The following is an 18,933-nucleotide window of genomic DNA, read 5'->3' as shown; positions in this document are numbered from 1 at the left end:
GTCATCTAGCTAAATGTGAACACAATTTAGGGTTCATCCAGTCACATGTAATTCTTCTATTTTTTCTATTGTAAATCGATGATTTTCTTAATATATATTCATAATTTTATAGTTTTCTAATCTAGTAACAGCTATGTTAAATAACTTCCTCCTCTACCATTTTTATACTTTTTCTGTTTCAAAAAAGGAGCCGGTGGCTGGACCCCACTTGTGTCAAATAAATACCAATGGCTGCAAATTGACCTTGGAGAGAGAATGGAGGTCACTGCTGTCGCCACCCAAGGAGGATATGGGAGCTCTGACTGGGTGACCAGCTACCTCCTGATGTTCAGTGATGGTGGGAGAAACTGGAAGCAGTATCGCCGAGAAGAAAGCATCTGGGTATGTTTCCAATAATAATAATTGCTACCTATTGCTGCAAACGTATTAGAAAAACAGAATTTTAAGAATTACTTTGAAAAAAATGTTCTAAGTGAAAGTCAGATACTGATTTCATTGAAAGCATTGAAAGACAATCTTATCTTATACCATTAAATAGTGTGGAAGTTAAAAAATAATACAAATCATATATAACTTATTTTTTCTTGGTTTGCTTAATAAAGTAATTTAACATTGCCTCTGCAGTATTTTAGAGTGGTAGGTTGAATTCATTTATTTTCTCTGATTTGATCTGATATTTTTGAAAGACAGTGAAATTTCAAAATGTAATAAATGAGCAGTTTGTGTATGTATGGCAAGTATAGGAACACAGACTTTGAACTTGAAGAATCGTGTGTCCTTTGTTAAGCGGCCAGATTTAGTTTTTCTTGTTTTTTTTTTTTTTTTTTTTTTGAGACAGAGTTTCGCTGTTATTGCCCAGGCTAGAGTGCAGTGTCATGATCTTGGCTCACTGCAGCCTCTGCCTCCCAGGTTCAAGCAATTCTTCTGCGTCAGCCTCCTGAGTAGCTGGGACTACAGGTGTGCACCACCACACTTGGCTAATTTTTTTTTTTTTTTGTATTTTTAGTAGAGACAGGGTTTCACCATTTTGGCCAGGCTGGTCTCGAACCCCTCACCTCAGGTCATCCACCCATCTTGGCCTCCCAAAGTGCTGGGATTACAGGAGTGAGCCACCACGCCTGGCCAGATTTAGTTTTTCATAGACTACAGATCTCTGTGAGATTCTCTGAATCTGTAAATATTCTCATAACAGTGACATTATTTCTGTTTCCGATTATATGTCGTGCCTCTTTGCGGGGGTAATCACTTTTTGTTTAAATTTTGCAGCTACTTGGGAGGCTGAGGTAGGAGAATCGCTTGAACCCGGGAGGCAGAGGTTGCAGTGAGCAGAGATCGCACCATTGCACTCCAGCCTGGGCAAAAAAGAGAGAAACTCTGTCTCAAAAATAATAATAATAATAATAATAATAATAATAATAAATATTTATTACATAGTGTTTGAAAGTAACCCGTATCTGTTTAAAATCTTGCTCTGCATTGGTTAATAATGTTTAAAATGTTGTGGACAGTTTCCCTATAAAAGAGATGCTGTAAGAGAAGACTCATATAGAGTCTGCATTGTATTTGTAATTTGGCTCTTTCTTCCTCCTAAAAAAAGATACATCAATGACAGAGGTACCGTCAGCATTTTTGTTATCAAGTTAAGCAGTTCAGAGGGAAGCCATAGCCAAGGCAACGCCATTTGTCAATTTTGCTTACTCTGAAAGGTTACTAGCCTGAGGGGAAAGAGCGTAAAGGTTAAGGTTCTTACTAATCCAGAACACTTAAAATGACAGATGTCAACTCTCATGATCTTACCTCGTGTAGGAACGTGTTGAGCTTCACTGGAACAAGTGATTTACTTTCCTGTTGCCCCCTCACAGTGTGAGCTTCCTTTCAAAGTCACTGCGCCTGCCTTTCATCCCTGCATCTCTATTCTGGGTTGACTTGTGGTTTCCCAAAAACATATGTTGGAATCCTAACCCCCAATACCTCAGAATGTGACCTTAATTGGATATAAGGTTTTAACAGAGGTAATCAAGTTAAAATGTAGTCAGGAGGGTTGACCCTAATCTAATATGACTGGTGTCCTCATCAAGAAAGACCTTTGGACCCAGAGACAGATGTACACACAGGGAACACAGTGCAAGGACACATAGGGAAGCAGCCCTGTGAGGAGGGAGGATTGGAATAATGCATGGACAAGCCACAGAACACCGGAGTCACCAGCAGCTAGGAGATGGGCATGGAACAGATCCCTCCCTAGAGCCTCCGGAGGCGGCATGGCCGGCAGACACCTTGATCTTGGACGTGTGGCCTCCATCACTTTAGCTACCTAGTTTGTGGCACTTTGTTACAGCAGTTCTGGAAAACTAACTCAGCCTCTAAAGCCTAACTCTGCCTAACAGGACTAGGATGTCAGGAAATGTTTCCTGAATGAATGGAGGGAAATTCATCCTCTCCCAGGATGCCTTTTTTGAACAACCACACTGAAAATGATCCTTCTTGACTCTGCACATCTCTAGGACTTGTTTTGGACTAAAGCAATGAAATGTAGTGCTATGAGGGTTCAGGACTCGGCCTTCCACCGTTTTGAGCTAAAAGGTTTTTGGGGATAGGGCTTTATCTTTGCATCTCCTTCATCCTCCATCACTGTGACTGGCAAATTGTAACCATTTAATAGCTTCATTTCCTACTCTATGACCAACTATACAGAATTTGCATGGTGAAAAAAATGTTAATGCTACTGAAGAGAGAACCCACAAAACAAACCAGAGATGGTTCTTGTGGGTGTTCAGTTCACAGACCCGAAGAGACTTGAGAATGACAGGCCTTGGAGAAAGCGTTACGTCGTGGGTTGTTGAAAAATAATTCAGGAGGATATTTCAGAAAGCAAAAGTAATGCAAACAAAACCATGGATAATGGATGAGATACACAAAAAACAGTGAGATGTCAGATGTGAAATGGCTGTTCAGACTGAGATGGAGAGAATATGGGGAATTTGCTGAAAGTTGTAAAATTGCAAAGAGAGAGGCTGTCAAGTTTGGATTATAAAATACCTATGTAGATATTTGAGTTTCTTTTTTTTAAAAAAACTTTTACTTTTTGTGGGTGCATAGCAGGTGTACACATTTATGGGATTCATGAGATACTTTGATACAGCATGCAGTGCATAATAATCACATCATATAAAATGGGATATCCATCCCAAGTGTTTATCCTTTGTGTTACAGACAATCCAATTATACACTTTTAGTTATTTTAAAATGTACAATTAAATTATTATTGACTATAGTCACCTTGTTGTGCTATCAAATACTAGGTCTTATTCATTCTTACTATTTTTTTGTGCCCAATAACTATCCCCACCTCCTCCCCAGCCCCCCACGCCCCTTCCCTGCCACTGGTAACCATCTTCATTCGCGTTTCTTGAACTGCTACATCAACATCTCAGGGACATATTCTTCATTTGTTTATTCATTAATCCATTCTTTTAGTAAATAAGCAAATAATTATGGTAGAGGTTAGTAATATACTCTTGGGAAATGTGAGCTGAGTCATAGTTATCATATTCTTCACTAGGCATGTCCCTTGTGTCTAGTATTTTTCCTATCAAAGCTACTTCTGTAGAAATAAAGTTCACTGACTGTCTCCTATTTATCATTTTCTTAAAAAGATGGGCTGATATTGGCTGTCCTCCAGTCTTATCATTGCTGCCTTAACAATAAATTACATCTCTTATTAGAATTTCTGCCCTTTACCAAGGCATTAATTTTAGATATGAATGGATGATATTAAAATAACTTAAGATTTATTTTTGATACCTAAAATATTAACACTCTTGATTAATGAAAATTATGTTTTTATAGGCTTATTATCTTTCCCAGCACATTATTATCTTTATTATTATTATCTTTTCCTGACCACAGCTACATCCCCTGCCCTCAGGGTCATCGTATTAACCTTCCTGTACCAGGAGAACAGAATGCATTTCCAGCTCTCTCCTAGGGATCCTGCTGCTTCTACTTTTATGTTAAGGACACATTAAAAATGCATTCTCCAGTCTTATGTATTTCTTGTATGCTCTCCCTCTGTCTTTTTATGGCTTTGTTTTTTTTTTGGTCTGGTTTTACCCATTACCTATGCTAATGTTTTCTATTATTAAAGATCCACAGTTGCTTATCTGCAATTTTTAATTCTAAAAGCAAAATTATTAAAATGGTGAACCCTAAGCAGACCCAAATTTATGTAGCAGCAAAATCTGAATGTACTGACTTTGGGGCTATTTGCATTTTTTAGTTACTCTGCTTAATGTGAATATTCATATGTTTTATTGCAAAAATAGTAACATATGTGATTACCACCTAGTCACTCATATTTGGTGTATACACAGTATGACCTTTCTAATATATGAAATGAATCTGAATCTAAAGCAAATCTGATACCAAGGCTTTAGATAAGAGATTGTACAGCTGTCATATCAATCACTGACATTTGATTATCTGAATGGATTAATATATCAATCCACATTCTTACTAATTACATGCTTCACATTGACGCTTCAAGGGCTAGACTGAGTTTGTGTTGAGAAATACCCAAGAAAACTAGATATAACTGCCAGATTTATGGAATCTTCAGAGTAGTAAAAGCTCTGTTCAAAAGAGAGAATCCCTGTTACTTACAACAGGAATACATGAATCTTTTCTGAGTAACAGAACAAGCTTCATTATGTATTACACTTTCAGTTAACAAAATGTGTTTCAGGACACAGACTCACTTGAGGTGAATAATCTCTTCATCTGCTACATCATTTTAAAAGGTGCCAGTACTCAAACAAGGTCAAAAGAATAAACAACAGAAGAGGGAAGATAAAAGATAATTTTCTGGGAGAACCATATGTGTGTGTGTGGGTGTGTGTGTGTATATATATAGTAGTAGTAATAGGAATGGCCTTAAAAAACCACCTGGCCTAGTAAGAACAAATGTTCTGAATCAGAAAGAGAGAAAAGATATTTAGAAATCCACCTAACCATGTCCTGGAATCATGCTGAGAGATTATACCATAACATTCTATTAACCATAGTCCCAGATTAGCAATCACTGACAAGCCATTTTCCCTCATGTCTATTTTTCACTTATTTCTGAAAGAATAAAGAATTAAATCTGTAAGGAAATATAGAACTTTTTAATTCATTGTGAAGTTTTCTTCTGGTTGGGATTAGATATATTCAGGTTATTATCCATCCCTGACATAGGTTTCAAGTTCCCCTCTGAGCACCAGACTCCATTTCCTTTCGGATGTCAAATAGTCACGTCCAAAACTAAGTTTATTATCTCCATATCCTTCCCATCACCAAACCTATTACCCCTGGGCTTCCACCTCTCAGTAAATATCACAGAATTTGCCAATTGTTGGCTTGAGCCAATATGCGTGGAGTTACCAATGACTTCCATTCCTTCACACTCCACGATCAATCCATAGGCATATCCTGTCAACTCAGTCGTTAGACAGATCATGTCAGTCACAGCTTCAGAGTATATGTGGAGTCTGACAACTTTTCCTCACCTCTGTTATTACCATGACAGCCCAGTTGCCCACCATCTCTTACCTGGACCATTGCCACAGCTTCACATCCCATCTTGCTTCTGCCTTTGCAACTGGCTTCCAATTTAAATCTATAGAATTTTATTTTCTTTAATTCTTGCTGTAAATTGCCACATATTTTATGCACCATATGAATGTAGTCATTTTCAATAAAGAACTGACCTTATTTAGATAAAAAGAAATAAGCAACTTCGACTGTATTCTCTGCTTATCTGTGGCTTCAAATATTTTGTGCTATGTTGTTCTTCTAGCTGCTCTTTAAAAATGTCAAGCAAGATCCATCCTTTGTACTAGCTATTCAGTATCTCTGAAATTTTCCCCTATAGCATAGATAGCTTCCTCAATTCGTTTCTTGGGTAAATTATCTCTTTGTGATAGAATTCTTCTAGATAACCTAACCCCTAATGTGCACAGAACACACACACGCAGACACGCACGCACACAGCTCCCACTGCCCTCCCCACCCCACCCGCCTCCAGCCTGTGTCTTCCCTGGTTTTGTGTTTCCTTATGGAAGTCATTATTTCTTGTTCCCATATATGGAATTTTGTTTTTTTCCTGTCTGTCTCTTCTCACTAGGAAGATTTTATGCAAAGAAAGAAAATGTTCTCTGAATAATATTATTGGACTTTGTTTTTTAAAACTTTCTGACAAAGAGCATACAATTTGCTATAACTGAATTCTTGTTTCACTGGTCTTTATCAGTGTTGAGAATTTTTGAGATCCAAAATGTAGAACCGTTCTAACTGGGAAATCTAAAAAAGTGTCCACCAGCTGTCATGGGACGTTTTTGGGGCAGTGGACAAAGTGCATTAGTAGATCTTCCATGGCCTGTGTGTATTTGTTCCTAATTGTTATCTTTATTTTCCGGGCCTGACTGGAGCAAATGTGAGTGGAACTAACGGAGGAGGCAGAAGGAAGGTCAGAGGTTGGAGATCTGCCGATCAGCACTGAGCCCAGAGGCAGCAGCTGTCTGGACTGACTCGGTACCTGCTATGAGAGAGCAGGAAAGGATGGCAGACACTGCAGTTAGCACAGAGAGAGAAACATTCTCAGTCTGAGTGTGTGTTACATGCCAGACACACTGTTGGTCGACAGTAGGGAAAAGGGAGGCTGAGGGTGTGGCTGGGTAGCTACCAAGCCATGAGCCAGTGATGGGCAGCAACACAGTGAGTCAGAGGAAGAGCAGGTCTGCAGGACACATCAGCCCTGCTGCCAGGTGTGGTGTCAGCCCAAACAGCTGCACCTGTGGGTCCAGAGGTGGTCAGCGGATATCTAGTTTCAGTCGGCCTTCATTCTGCCTCTGGCTGTCATGGCCACTGGGTTACTGAAATCATGGCTTGTTTCCTTCTGTATCTCTCCATCTTCATGTACAGCTTCCCTTTATCCAACACGAAGTCAGGCAGATTGTCCTTGTAAGGCAAACTAAACATTAGCAGAGGCAAATACACACACACAACACTCAGGAAGTTAGAGAACATTCTTTAGTCACTTGAAGCAAAAGGGCTTTTCCTGGCTAGGAAGCAAAAAGAAAACATTGTTTCTAAACTTGAAGCTAATGCCATCTACCATTTATGAAGAGCTCTTTGTGCATAAGGCTGTGTGCTCTGGGTTTCCAGCACTCCCACATTTAATTCTTGCACAATTCCTGTAAGGGTTACAGTTTCCAAGAAGGTAAAGAAACCGTCTCTGGCTGTGAAAGGGCTCTTTTTCACCTTGTTTCCTAACTCCATTTCTACAATAGCAAAGGAATGAGAGACTTAGTGGTGTATTTGTCCTTATGAAACATTCTCACTTAATTCTTATATATATATATATATATACACACACACATACACACACATAAATGATCCTCCTGCAAAGCAAAATATATGTATATATGTATACACATAATATAGATAAAGATATATAGATATAAAATCCATCTGAAAAGCAAAGTGTGGAGAAAAAAGAAGAACACAAAGTCCTGCTAGGATGTGGTGCCAATTGAATAGGAGACATTTCTTCATGTGGATTTAGAGTTGAGCACAGTAGCCCAAGCTTTAGAAGTTTGTTTGAGATGGATCTGTGCTAGCAAGGAATGTCACATCAAGTGACACCTCTACAAATGGATCTTTCTAATACTTGTGGGCCTTCTTCACAAATTAAGGGTCAGCATGGTGTGTTGCCAACTTCACAAATTATTCAGAAGATTTGAGTTTCAGCTGCAGGATGAAATGAGTTCAGGGGCTGGATGCAGGTGGTGGTTGAACAACAATGTGAATATATTTAATGCCACTGAACTGTACACTTAAAATGGTTAAAATGGTAGATTTTATGGGATATATATTTTACCACAATAAAAATTATTTTAAAAGGCATCCTATGAGTTAAATAGTCAATGGGCTATATTAGTAATGCATGAGCTACACAGCCTTGTGTTACTTTTTTTCTCTCTGATTTTAATTGGGTCTGATTATTGGTAATATTGGTAATATTTGGTAATATTTGAGCAACTTGCTTTTAACTGTAGGCTTTTGAAAAAAACCATTTTTTGTGGATTCTTAAATATTGTAGTAAATGGAAATGCCCTTTTTATGGGAGCCTGTGCTGGAGCTTCACAGTCACACAGAGTTGCCTTTGAGAACAAGAATCAGTTATAAACTATGTAAAGTTGGGTGATTTAACTTCTCAAAGTTCTAGCCTTCTCATTTGTAAAATTTTAATTGGGTCTGAGTTTTAATAATAAAACCTTTATTCTGAAGGTTTTATTATATTTTTCAGAATAATAAGACTCCTAAGGTTAATGTTTTTAGTCTGATGTTATTGATTCAGTCCCATTAGTGTGAGGGAGAAGCCTTCTGTGGTATGATGCCACTAGGAACACAGAGGTACCACCTGTCAAGAAGGATTTAAGCCATTGTTGCGGTGACTGAGTGAGATGCCAGTACTCTAAGTTCTATGGGCAAACACATGACCTTGAGAAATAGCAGAAAAGATTTTAACATATATTTATGTTAGATTAAATGGGTAACTGCCTGGGAATTTTATAGAGTATCCAAAATAGCAACTGTGGGTGAGTGTTATCAAATGATTAAGCATGGAAGTGAAGTACAATAACCATACTCTTTAAGGAGAAGCCCTTCCAGCTCTCTTCCCCACTTTGTGCCCTAATCTGGTGACGACATCTTAGAAAGCACTTGTGATGATATGAAGAACAATGGGGCTGATCCAGAATCTAACTGATTTATTCCACAGTAATGGTTCTGTTTTGTCAGGGATTCTGTCGTTTTGTCAAATTTAAAATCAATATAGCACTTCAGTATCATTTTGTTGTTGTAATAGTGAAAATCCTCAGTGATTTCTTTAAGCTGTTCTGTCTTTTAAGAGAACCTCTACCACAGCCCCAAAGGGGACCCTGTCAGTGAAAGTCTGGTTTACCAGCCAAATCCTCAGATATCTCTCTACTTCCCCATTGGCTGTGAGTCACTTGACCTTCTGAAACAGCTGCCCTAGAATTGTACAGATATTTTAAAAGGTATTAACTTTCATTTTTAAATCAGTGACATTGACAAATCAGAGAAGTGTGCTGGTCTAAGCAGTTTTGTTTCAAGCAGTAGCCTCTGTTTTACTTCTATCCCAGATACTGATGAGCAGGGGTGTTTTTCTACACTGAAACTTCGGCTATAGTGATAAATTATCTCAATAGGAAGTATAACCCTCTATATAATTAGTGAAAGTTTTACTTAAACAAAAGTGAATATTCTAGTTTCTGATGAACATTCACTAGATAATGGTTTTCTTGTTTAGAGAGTGTATCTTTGTATGCCTCTGTAGAAAATTCCTGTGAGCTGCTTTTTTTTCCTCTTTCATTGTGATCAATTTTTTTTAACTGATTATTCTATTTTAGGTAATATTTGAGCAACTTTCTTTTAACTGTAGGCTTTTGAAAAATCAGTTTTTGTGGATTTTTAAATATTACAGTAAATGGAAATGCCCTTTTTATGGGAGCCTGTGCTGGGGCTTCACAGTCACACAGAGTTACCTTTGAGAACAAGAATCAGTTATAAACTATGTAAAGTTGGCTGATTTAACTTCTCAAAGTTCTAGCCTTCTCATTTATAAAATGAGCATAATTGTGTGAGGAAAAATAAGATTATCCACTTAATGAGCTTAACTCTGCACTTGGCAGATAATAAGCTCCCAGAAGACCTTTGTTGTTATATTTTTTCTTCTTATCTCTGTTGCAGCACTTTTCTATTATTTAAAACTTTTTCTATCAAGCAGTATGGTCTGTTATTCTTTCATATAGTTTTGCTCACTTATAGCATACTATGTCAATTTTCATAAACAAGATTGTATCTATGGATACATGTAATAGAACATGAATATCTGTATCAAACACTATAAAATTTGAATTTATATATAAGGATGCTTATAAAATGACTCATATTGACTATATTCAAATTGATTAATTTCTAGAAGGCAAAATAAAAATAACTAGTAGGGAAAGCAAATAGAAAATTTTGTTTGGCTCCGTCTTAGGAGTTCAAGGAGAGAGGCCTGACTAAAATTTCTATTCAGAGATACAAAAATGTTTTAATACTTATACATCACAGTATATTATCAATGCAACACCTCATAATCTCCTTTCCTCTTTCCCTCTTAATGGTGCTATGATATTCTCAAATTCTATGTATGACTTTTTTATAATTTGGTCTCAGAGAGGCTGAGTTTGGAGTTTCCTTTATTTTGTGGCAATAAAGATTTATTTATTCCTTCATTCCTGTAACCCTGAAAAAGAATTTTAGGCCCTTCTCACTAGGGTCTATCCTTATTTTCCTGTGATACAAAGAGTATTTCAATTAGAGAAGAGACTAAACAAGAGGCATAAAAAATAGGAACCAAGTAAAAATTATTATTATTTGATCCTTGAAAACACACATAAGAAAATCACCTGGGCCAGCGTGGTGGCTCATGCCTGTAATCCCAGCACTTTGGGAGGTTGATCACCTGATGTCAGGAGTTTGAGACCAGCCTGGCCAACAGGCTGAAACCCCATCTCTACTAAAAATACAAAAAAAATTAGCCAGACGTGGTGGCGGGTGCCTGTAATCTGAGCTACTCGGAAGGCTGAGTCAGGAGAATCACTTGAACCCGGGAGGCAGAGGTTGTGGTGAGCCGAGATCATGCCACTGCTCTCTAGCCTGGGCAACAAAAGTGAAACTCTGTCTCAAAAAAAAAAAAAAAAAGAAAAAAGGATTCAACAGCTCACATTTTTTAATACTTTTTTTTGGAAATTAATTTAATAATCAGAAATACCTCCCTTTGTATAAGTTATCAGTTAAAATGAAAAGAAGCAAATACTGTTTATAATAGATTTAGAAGGCATAAAATACCACTGGCAGGCAGGAGAGGGGTAAGAAATGTACAAGCTACATGGGAAAAGAAAAGGTTAAAACATTACTATGAGGTATATAAGGAGATCTGCGTAAATTCTCATTTATGGATATGAAGACTCAGTAATGTAAAGATGTTAATCCTCTCTAATTTAACCCATAATAAAATGATGTAATTCAAAATTTTACTTTGAAGAATGTTCGTTCAAGAATAAACAAGGCAAGTGTACAGATGCCAGCAAGATGGTGAAATAGGACATTCGTCTGCAGAATCATCTATTTGAACCACTGTTGACATCTGAAAATACCACCAAAAGAGTTAAGTGAACTTAAAGAAAATAGAAAAATAATTCAAAATAGCCAAAGCAATCCAAAGCAAAAAGAACAAAGCCAGAGGTATCACATTACCCAACTTCAAACTAAAAGGTTACAGTAACCTCAACAGTCTGGTACTGGTATTAAAACAGACACATAGAACAATGGAACAGAATAGAGAACCCAGAAATAAAGCTGCATACCTACAGCCATCTAATCTTTGACAAAGTCAACAAACATAAGCAATGGGGAAAGGACTATCTATTCAATAAATAGTGTTAAGATCACTGGTGAGCCATATGCAGAAGAATGAAGCTAGAACCCTACATTTTACCATATATGAAACTGAACTCAAGGTGGATCAAATATTTAAATGTAAGACCTCCAACTGTAAGAATCCTAGAAGAAAACCTATGGAACACCATTCTGGACATTGGCCTTGGGAAAGGATTTATACATCCTAAAAGCAATTGCAACAAAAACAAAAATTGACAAGTGGGATCCAGTTAGACTAAAGAGCTTCTGCACAGCTAAAGAAACTATCAACAAAGGAAACAGACAACGTACAGAAAGGGAGAAAATATTTGCAAACTATGCATCCAACAAAGGTTTAATATTCAAAATTTATGAGGAACTTAAGCAATTAGGCAAGCAAAAAGCAAACAACCCCACTTAAAAATGTACAAAATATATGAACAAACATTTCTCAAAAGAAGGCATAAACATGACCAATAAACATATGAAAAAGTGTTCCACATCACTTATCATCAGATAAATGCAAATTAAACCCACAATAAGATACCATCTCATACCAGTCAGAATGGCTATTACTAAAAAGTCAAAAAACAACAAATGCTGGTGAGGCTGTGGAGAAAAGGGAACACTTACATACTGTTGGTGGGAATGTAAATTAGTTCAGCAACTGGAAAAAAATTTGGAGATTTCTCAAAGAACTTAAAAGAGAACTACCATTCAACCTAGCAATCCCATTACTGGGTAGATATCCAAAAGAAATCTAATCATTCTACCAAAAAGACACATGCACTTGTGTGTTCATCATGGTAGTATTCACAATAGCAAAGACATGGAATCAACCTTGGTGCTTATCAGTAGTGGATTGAATAAAGAAAATATGGTATATATATACACACCATGGAATAGTATGCAGCCATAAAAAATAATGAAATCATGTCCTTTGTAGCACCATGGATGCAGTTGGAGGCCATTATCCCAAGTGAATTAACACAGGAACAGAAAATCAAATACTGCATGTTTGCACTTGTAAGTAGAAGCCAAACATTGATAACTCATGGATATAAGGATGGCAACAATAGACACTAGAGACTACTGGAAGGGAAAAGGAGGGAGTGGGACAGTGGTTGAAAAACGAACTGTTTAGTTGGTACCTGGGTGAAGGGATCATTCATACCCCAAACCTCAGCATTACACAATATACCGAGGTAACAAACCTGCATATCTACCTCCTGAATCTAAAATAAATGTTGGAAAAAAACTAGAGATCCGGAACTGGGACTACTCTGGTTTGAATGTGTCCCTCAAAATTTATGTTATGAGGGAGTGGGTTTCTTATAAAAGGACCCTACTTTTGTCTCTCTCTCACCCATGTGATGCCTTCTGCCTTGTTATGACACAGCAAGAAGGCCTTCACAGATGCCACCACCTTGATCTTGAGCATTCCAGTCTCCAGAACTGTTACAAATAAATTTCTGTTTATCTAAAAAAGGAAAAATAATTCAAAAATTAGTAAATCATTAAATGAATAAAATGAGAAAATTAAAGATTGAAATTATACAAAAAACTAACAAATTCTGGAGCTGAGAAATGCATGAATGAAATGAAAATTGCAATAGAGAATGTCAACAGCAGAATCAATGAAGCCGAAGAAAGGCTCTGAACTCAAAGACAGTTTAGTGAAATTATACAATTAGAGAAAAAAGAATATAAAGTAATGAAGAATGCTTATGGAACTTACAGGAAAGCATCAAAAGAACAAAACTTAAAAGTATGGACACTGAAAAAGGAGAATAGAGGGACAAAGGTCTAGAAAGTTTAGTTAAAGAAACAATAGGCTGGGTGTCGTGGCTCATACCTATAATGTCAGCGCTTTGGGAAGCCGAGGTGGGAGAGTCACTTGAGCCCAGGAGTTTGAGGTTGCAGTGAGCTATGATCATGCTATTGCACTCCAGCCTGGCTAATAGAGCAAGTTTTTATTGTAAAGAAAGAGAGAGATAGAGAGAGAGAGAGGAAACAGTAGCAGAAACAAGGAAGGAGGGAAGGAGCAAAGAAGAAAGGAAGACAGGAAGGAAGGAAAAAAGGCAGGCAGGAAGGCAGGCAGAAAAAGTTTTATCAATCTGGGGGAAAATTTACATTTTCATACACAGGAAGGTCAAAGGTCTCTAATCAGATTCAATCCAAGCAAGACTACACCAAGACATATTATTATCAAACTTTGAAAATTCAAGGACAAAAAGAGTATTCTGCAGCAAAAGAGCATCAAGACAAAAGAAGCATGTCACATATAAGGGAATTCCATTAATACTAGAAGCAGACATCACAGCAGAAACCTTACAGGCCAGGGAAGAGCGGGATGATATATTCAAGTGCTGAAAGGAAAAAAACAAAACATAACAAAAACTGTCAACCAAGAATACACAGCAAAGTTCTTCTACAGAAGGAAAAGAGAAAAGGACTTTGGCAGAGACACAAACACACAAAGTCAAGAGTTCATTACTCTCAGAAGTGTCTTACAAGAAATGCTAAAGGAAGTTCTTCGGGCTGAAAGAAAAGGATGTTAATTAGTAACAGAAATATAAGAAAGTTTGAAACTCACTAGTAAAAGTAAGTACAAAAAGTTTAAGTCAAAAGTAAGTACAAAAGTAAGTCAAATTTTAAAACTGTGGTGGTAGTGTTTAAGTAACATATTTATTACAGTGGTTAAAACAAACAATTAAAAATAGTTAAAGCTGCAATAATTCATTAAGGGTTACACAATATAAAAAGCATCAAAAACATAAGGTGTGGGTGGGTAAAAATGTTGAATTTTTGTGTGTGATCACGGTTAAGTTGTATTCAAGTTAAAAAAACTTGCTGCAACTATAAGATATTTTATGTCAGCCTCCTGGTAACCACAAAGCAAAAACCTGTACTAGATATACAGAAGATACAAAGTAAAGAATCAAAGCATGCCACTATAGAAAATTGCCTAATCACAAAGGAAGACGGAAAGAGAAGGAAGGAACAAAGGAAAACAAAGCTAGAAAGAATGAACTAAATGGCTGTAGTCAGGAAACAAAGCCAGAAAAGAATGAACTAAATGACTGTAGTCAGTTCTTACCTGGCAACAATTACTTAAATGTAAATAAATTAAACTATTCAATCAGAAGACATAGTGTGACTTAATGGATTATAAAAACCAGACCCAGCTCTGTGCTACACACAGGGAACTCGCTTCACTTATAAGGACACACATAGACTGAAAGCAAAGGGATGGAAAAAAGATACTCCATGCAAAGGAAACCAATAAAGAGCAGAAGTAGCTGTACTTGTACCAGATAAAATAGATTTTAAGTCCAAAACTGCCACAAGAGACAAAGTCAGTATGTAATGCTAAAGGGGGCTGGGCGCAGTGGCTCACACCTGTAATCCCAGCACTTTGAGAGGCCGAGGTGGGTGGATCATAAGGTCAGGAGTTCAAGACCAGCATGACCAACATGGTGAAACCCCATCTCTACTAAAAAAATACAAAAAAATTAGTTGGGCATGGTGACACGCACCTGTAATCCCAGCTACTCAGGAGGCTGAGACGAGAATGCTGTGAACCCGGGAGGTGGAGCTTGCAGTGAGCTGAGATTGCGCCACTGCACTCCAGCCTGGGCGACAGAGCAAGACTCCGTCTCAAATAATAATAATAATAATAATAATAATAAATTCATGAGATAATATTCAACCTTGTTTATAAGTTAAAGAAATGCAAATTAAAACATCAGTGAGGTACTACTCAATTGATTAGAACAACTAAAACATTTACTGAGGCTATGTTGCTTAGGACATTACTTTCAACTATACTTTCATAGTTAATGCATTAAATTTAAAGTCTCTTAAAATAAAATCTAAATAGTATGCAAACATGCAATATTATGGATATTATTGCTCAGCATAAGGCTCATGTTAAAAATAATCAGTTTTAAGAACAAATTTAAGTATGAAGACCTTATGTATCTTGAGTGCTTACAGTGCACCAAACATGATTCTTTGTGCTTTGTACATATTAAAATCCTCGCAGAACTCTATGAGCTAGATACTAATATTCTTCCCAGATGAAAACAAGGAAAGCAAAAAGACAGGCTTTATTTATTTGCCCCAATTATAGAGGTAGTTAGTGGTAGCACAATAATTTGAACCCAAGTGGCCTGGCTGCAGAATCTTTACTCACAACCCCTCACCACATCTGGGAATGTTTTAGGTCTGTTTCATGTGTGCACATGAAAAGGTAAAACTCAGATGATTCAATTTCAGGAACTGGTGCCTTTTTTTGAATATGATTTCTTGAAGAACCATTTGGCACTATCTATAAAATTAAAGTTCCAAAAAATGATCAACTTGCAGTGTAGTGAATGGAGGTAATGCAAAAAGAGTGATGCTTTCAGTTTCTCTCAATGTATAGTTTACGTTAAGAAGCAATGCTACTTCTAGGAATTTATCCCACAGTCATAGTGTAATATATGCATATGTGCATGAAGAGATTAACTAACATTTTATGAATATAATGGTAAATATGTTAGTACAGTTCTCTTTCAGTGGTCATGGTACATTTATACTCTGGAATAGCATGCAGCCTTGAGAAATAATGAGGTAAACATACTTACTGTGAATGAACTTCAAGATGTTTTCCTAAAATCAAAGAATAAGGTAAGATATTCTCCCATTTGAAATTCCCACAATGAAAATATATACATATATATATATATATATATACTCATGTAAATATGAAATATTTCTAGAAGGGCACATAAGAAAAATCATAGCATTTTTTCCCTCTGGGTAATGGGAATGGGATAAAAATATAAAATGGATGCAGATGTGGTTTGAACTATGTGAATCGTATGGCTTTTCAATTAAAAACAAATTGAAATAAATGTAAAAAATAATAATAAGTAGTGATTTTAATGCAGTTCTTTTTCCCATTGAAATTTCTCCAGGATGAAAGCCAATCGCTAAAGCTCAGTATACTGATATAAAACCTGAAAGTGAACATCAAGACCTTATCTTGATGTGAGAGTGAAGGGCAGTGGCTGGGATGTGTGGGCATCAATGTACTGGTAAGATGAAAGACTTTCATGGGCTTTCAAATGCGAAGGAACAGCCTGGGTGTCAGGAGGAGTCCCAGCTAGGGAGGTCATTTGGTATAGCACAGAAGGAGCTTATTAGATTAAAAAACAACAACGGCTACAAAACTGTATCTCAAGTTAAATGTCATCCTAACTTTGTAACATTTATTAGTGGATATAACCCAATGGAAAGAAATAGGAGCCTTCAAATTCTAGTTGTAATCTTTATTTTAGTGGTGTTTTTTAAATTAATGAGTCTTTTTTTCCCGTGTTTAATGTTGAATGAATGATACTTATTCATGTCCTGGGTCATCAGTCCTTGACCATCACGTGATGTGGTGCAGACAGCACCCGGCTAAGAGTAACTAACTGAGTGCTGTTTCTAAAATAGCCCCTAACAAACACCTGGCCAAGTACAAGGTGCTCAACACCTGTGAGCTTCCTCCCCTTTGATTACAAAATGCAGGGTGGATGTGGAATCCAGTCACGCACTGTAAGGCTGAACCTTGTGAATGTGCTGATATCTAAGTATCTTGACCTACAAAAACAGCAATTTCATATGATCAAGCTAATAAATATACTTTGACTTTCAGGTTTAAAATCACCCATTTCTGCAGCAAAACTGTAAAGGGAGGGCAACACCAGTTTTCCACAGGGGCAGCTGCAGTTGAGACTAACAAGTTCCTATCTAAGCTCTCCTCATTTTTAAATTCACATGGTGTAACTATTTCTCATGCTAAGATTTCATGAGTGTGTGCAAACACACACACACACGCACAGAAGTGCTGCAACAAGCTACAGTGAAGAAATCCCAAATTAGACTGAACAATGGGTAATCTACAATAAGGAAGCAGAATGATGTAAAGCTTAATATTTTATTGTGCTCTAAAGTAGTATTGAAGTTCAAAGTAAGTTAGCTTTGCTCAGTCCTCCACTTTCTCATCAACCTTTGTGTGGATAGACTCCCAGAGTTCTCCCAGGGGATCCATTTGGAAGGGGAAAATGGATCAATACAAGTCTGCCATGGTTTGGGTGGGTGTGCTGGGTAAACCTTGTGAAGAAAGGCAGCGCATCGCAGTCTCAAAATATATGGCTTTGCTGTTGGAGCAGCCCACTCTGTCTGCAACTTTAACCCGGCTTTCTTCTAGGATGGCTTCCTTTTGCATTTTAGCTGCTGACTCGGTTACTAAGTTGCTGCTACTAGTCAGTCACTAGAGTTTTGCATCTTTACTCTCATGACCATTTCTCCAGTTCTTGCTTTCCTTTGGTGTCAGGTATCACCCCCAAACGTTTGTCATCTCATCACCTCTGAATTAGGTCCTTTGACCAAGAGTAAAGCCATGTGTTTGCCAACTGGTCTCCACCTCAGAAATATTTACTAATTTCTCTTCTGTCATGTAAACGACTTCTGAGATGGCTCCATTTTCAGATGCCTTTCTGAATTACCATGAGCTACAATGGCTTGCCTACTCTTTGCCTGCCAGTATTTGAAACTCAGTTATTTTCCATTCTATCTTACAATTATTCTATGCTGGCCTTTCCCCCAAATTATACGTATGACATCAATTCATGACAAATCTAATTTTATATGCCACTGGCTAAAACATGTCATTTAGGCTATCTTTACATTCAGAATATTATTGCTCATTTCAGATTGTGAATTCCTAATATATGAGTCCCTATATCAGAAGCATTTGAACCATCTTGCATAAGGGCTGGGAACACTGAGGCTGAGACCTGTTGGGCTCCATTCCTAGGAGGTTAAGGTATTCTTAGTCACAGGATGAGACAGGAGGTCGGCACAAGATACAGGTCACAAATACCTTGCTGATAAAACAGGATACGGTAAAGAAGCTGGCCAAATCCCACCAAAACCAAGAAGGCTATGAGAGTGACCTCTGGTCATCCTTATTGCTCAGTATAAGTTAATTATAATTCATTAGCGTGCAAAAAGACACTTCTGCCAGCGCCATGACAGTTTACAAATGCCATGGCAACGTCCAGAAGTTACGCTATGTGGTCTAAAGTGGGGAGGAACCCTCAGTTCTGGGAATTGCCTGCCCCTTTCCTGGAACACTCATGAATAATCCACCCCTTGTTTAGCATATAATAAAGAAATAACTATATTTATTTGAGCAGCCCATGCTGCTGCTCTGCCTCTGGAGTAGCCATTCTTTCATTCCTTTACTTTCTTAATAAACTTGCTTTCACTTTCTGGACTTGTCCCAATTTGTTTCTTGCACAAGGTCCAAGAACCCTTTTTTGGGGTCTGGATCAGGACCCCTTTCAGGTAACACTTTGTTTTATT

The 18,933-nt window shown here is 37.4% G+C and overlaps 1 protein-coding gene across 4 annotated transcripts in view; it reads left to right on the top strand.

Annotated features, from left to right (window-relative positions):
- The window catches only part of LOC115933307 (contactin-associated protein-like 3), a 235,434-nt gene that overhangs the window by 51,821 nt on the left and 164,680 nt on the right, over positions 1 to 18,933 (top strand). For all 4 annotated transcript variants that reach the window (XM_055351714.2, XM_055351712.2, XM_055351711.2 and 1 more), the window contains exon 3: positions 188 to 381. In XM_055351714.2, coding sequence (XP_055207689.2) covers positions 188 to 381 — 194 coding nt within the window. The remainder of the gene's footprint in view (positions 1 to 187; positions 382 to 18,933) is intronic.

The sequence above is a fragment of the Gorilla gorilla genome, chromosome 13, assembly GCF_029281585.2.
Source record: "Gorilla gorilla gorilla isolate KB3781 chromosome 13, NHGRI_mGorGor1-v2.1_pri, whole genome shotgun sequence".
NCBI lineage: Eukaryota > Metazoa > Chordata > Mammalia > Primates > Hominidae > Gorilla > Gorilla gorilla.
This window is presented reverse-complemented; position numbering and strand designations above follow the sequence as displayed.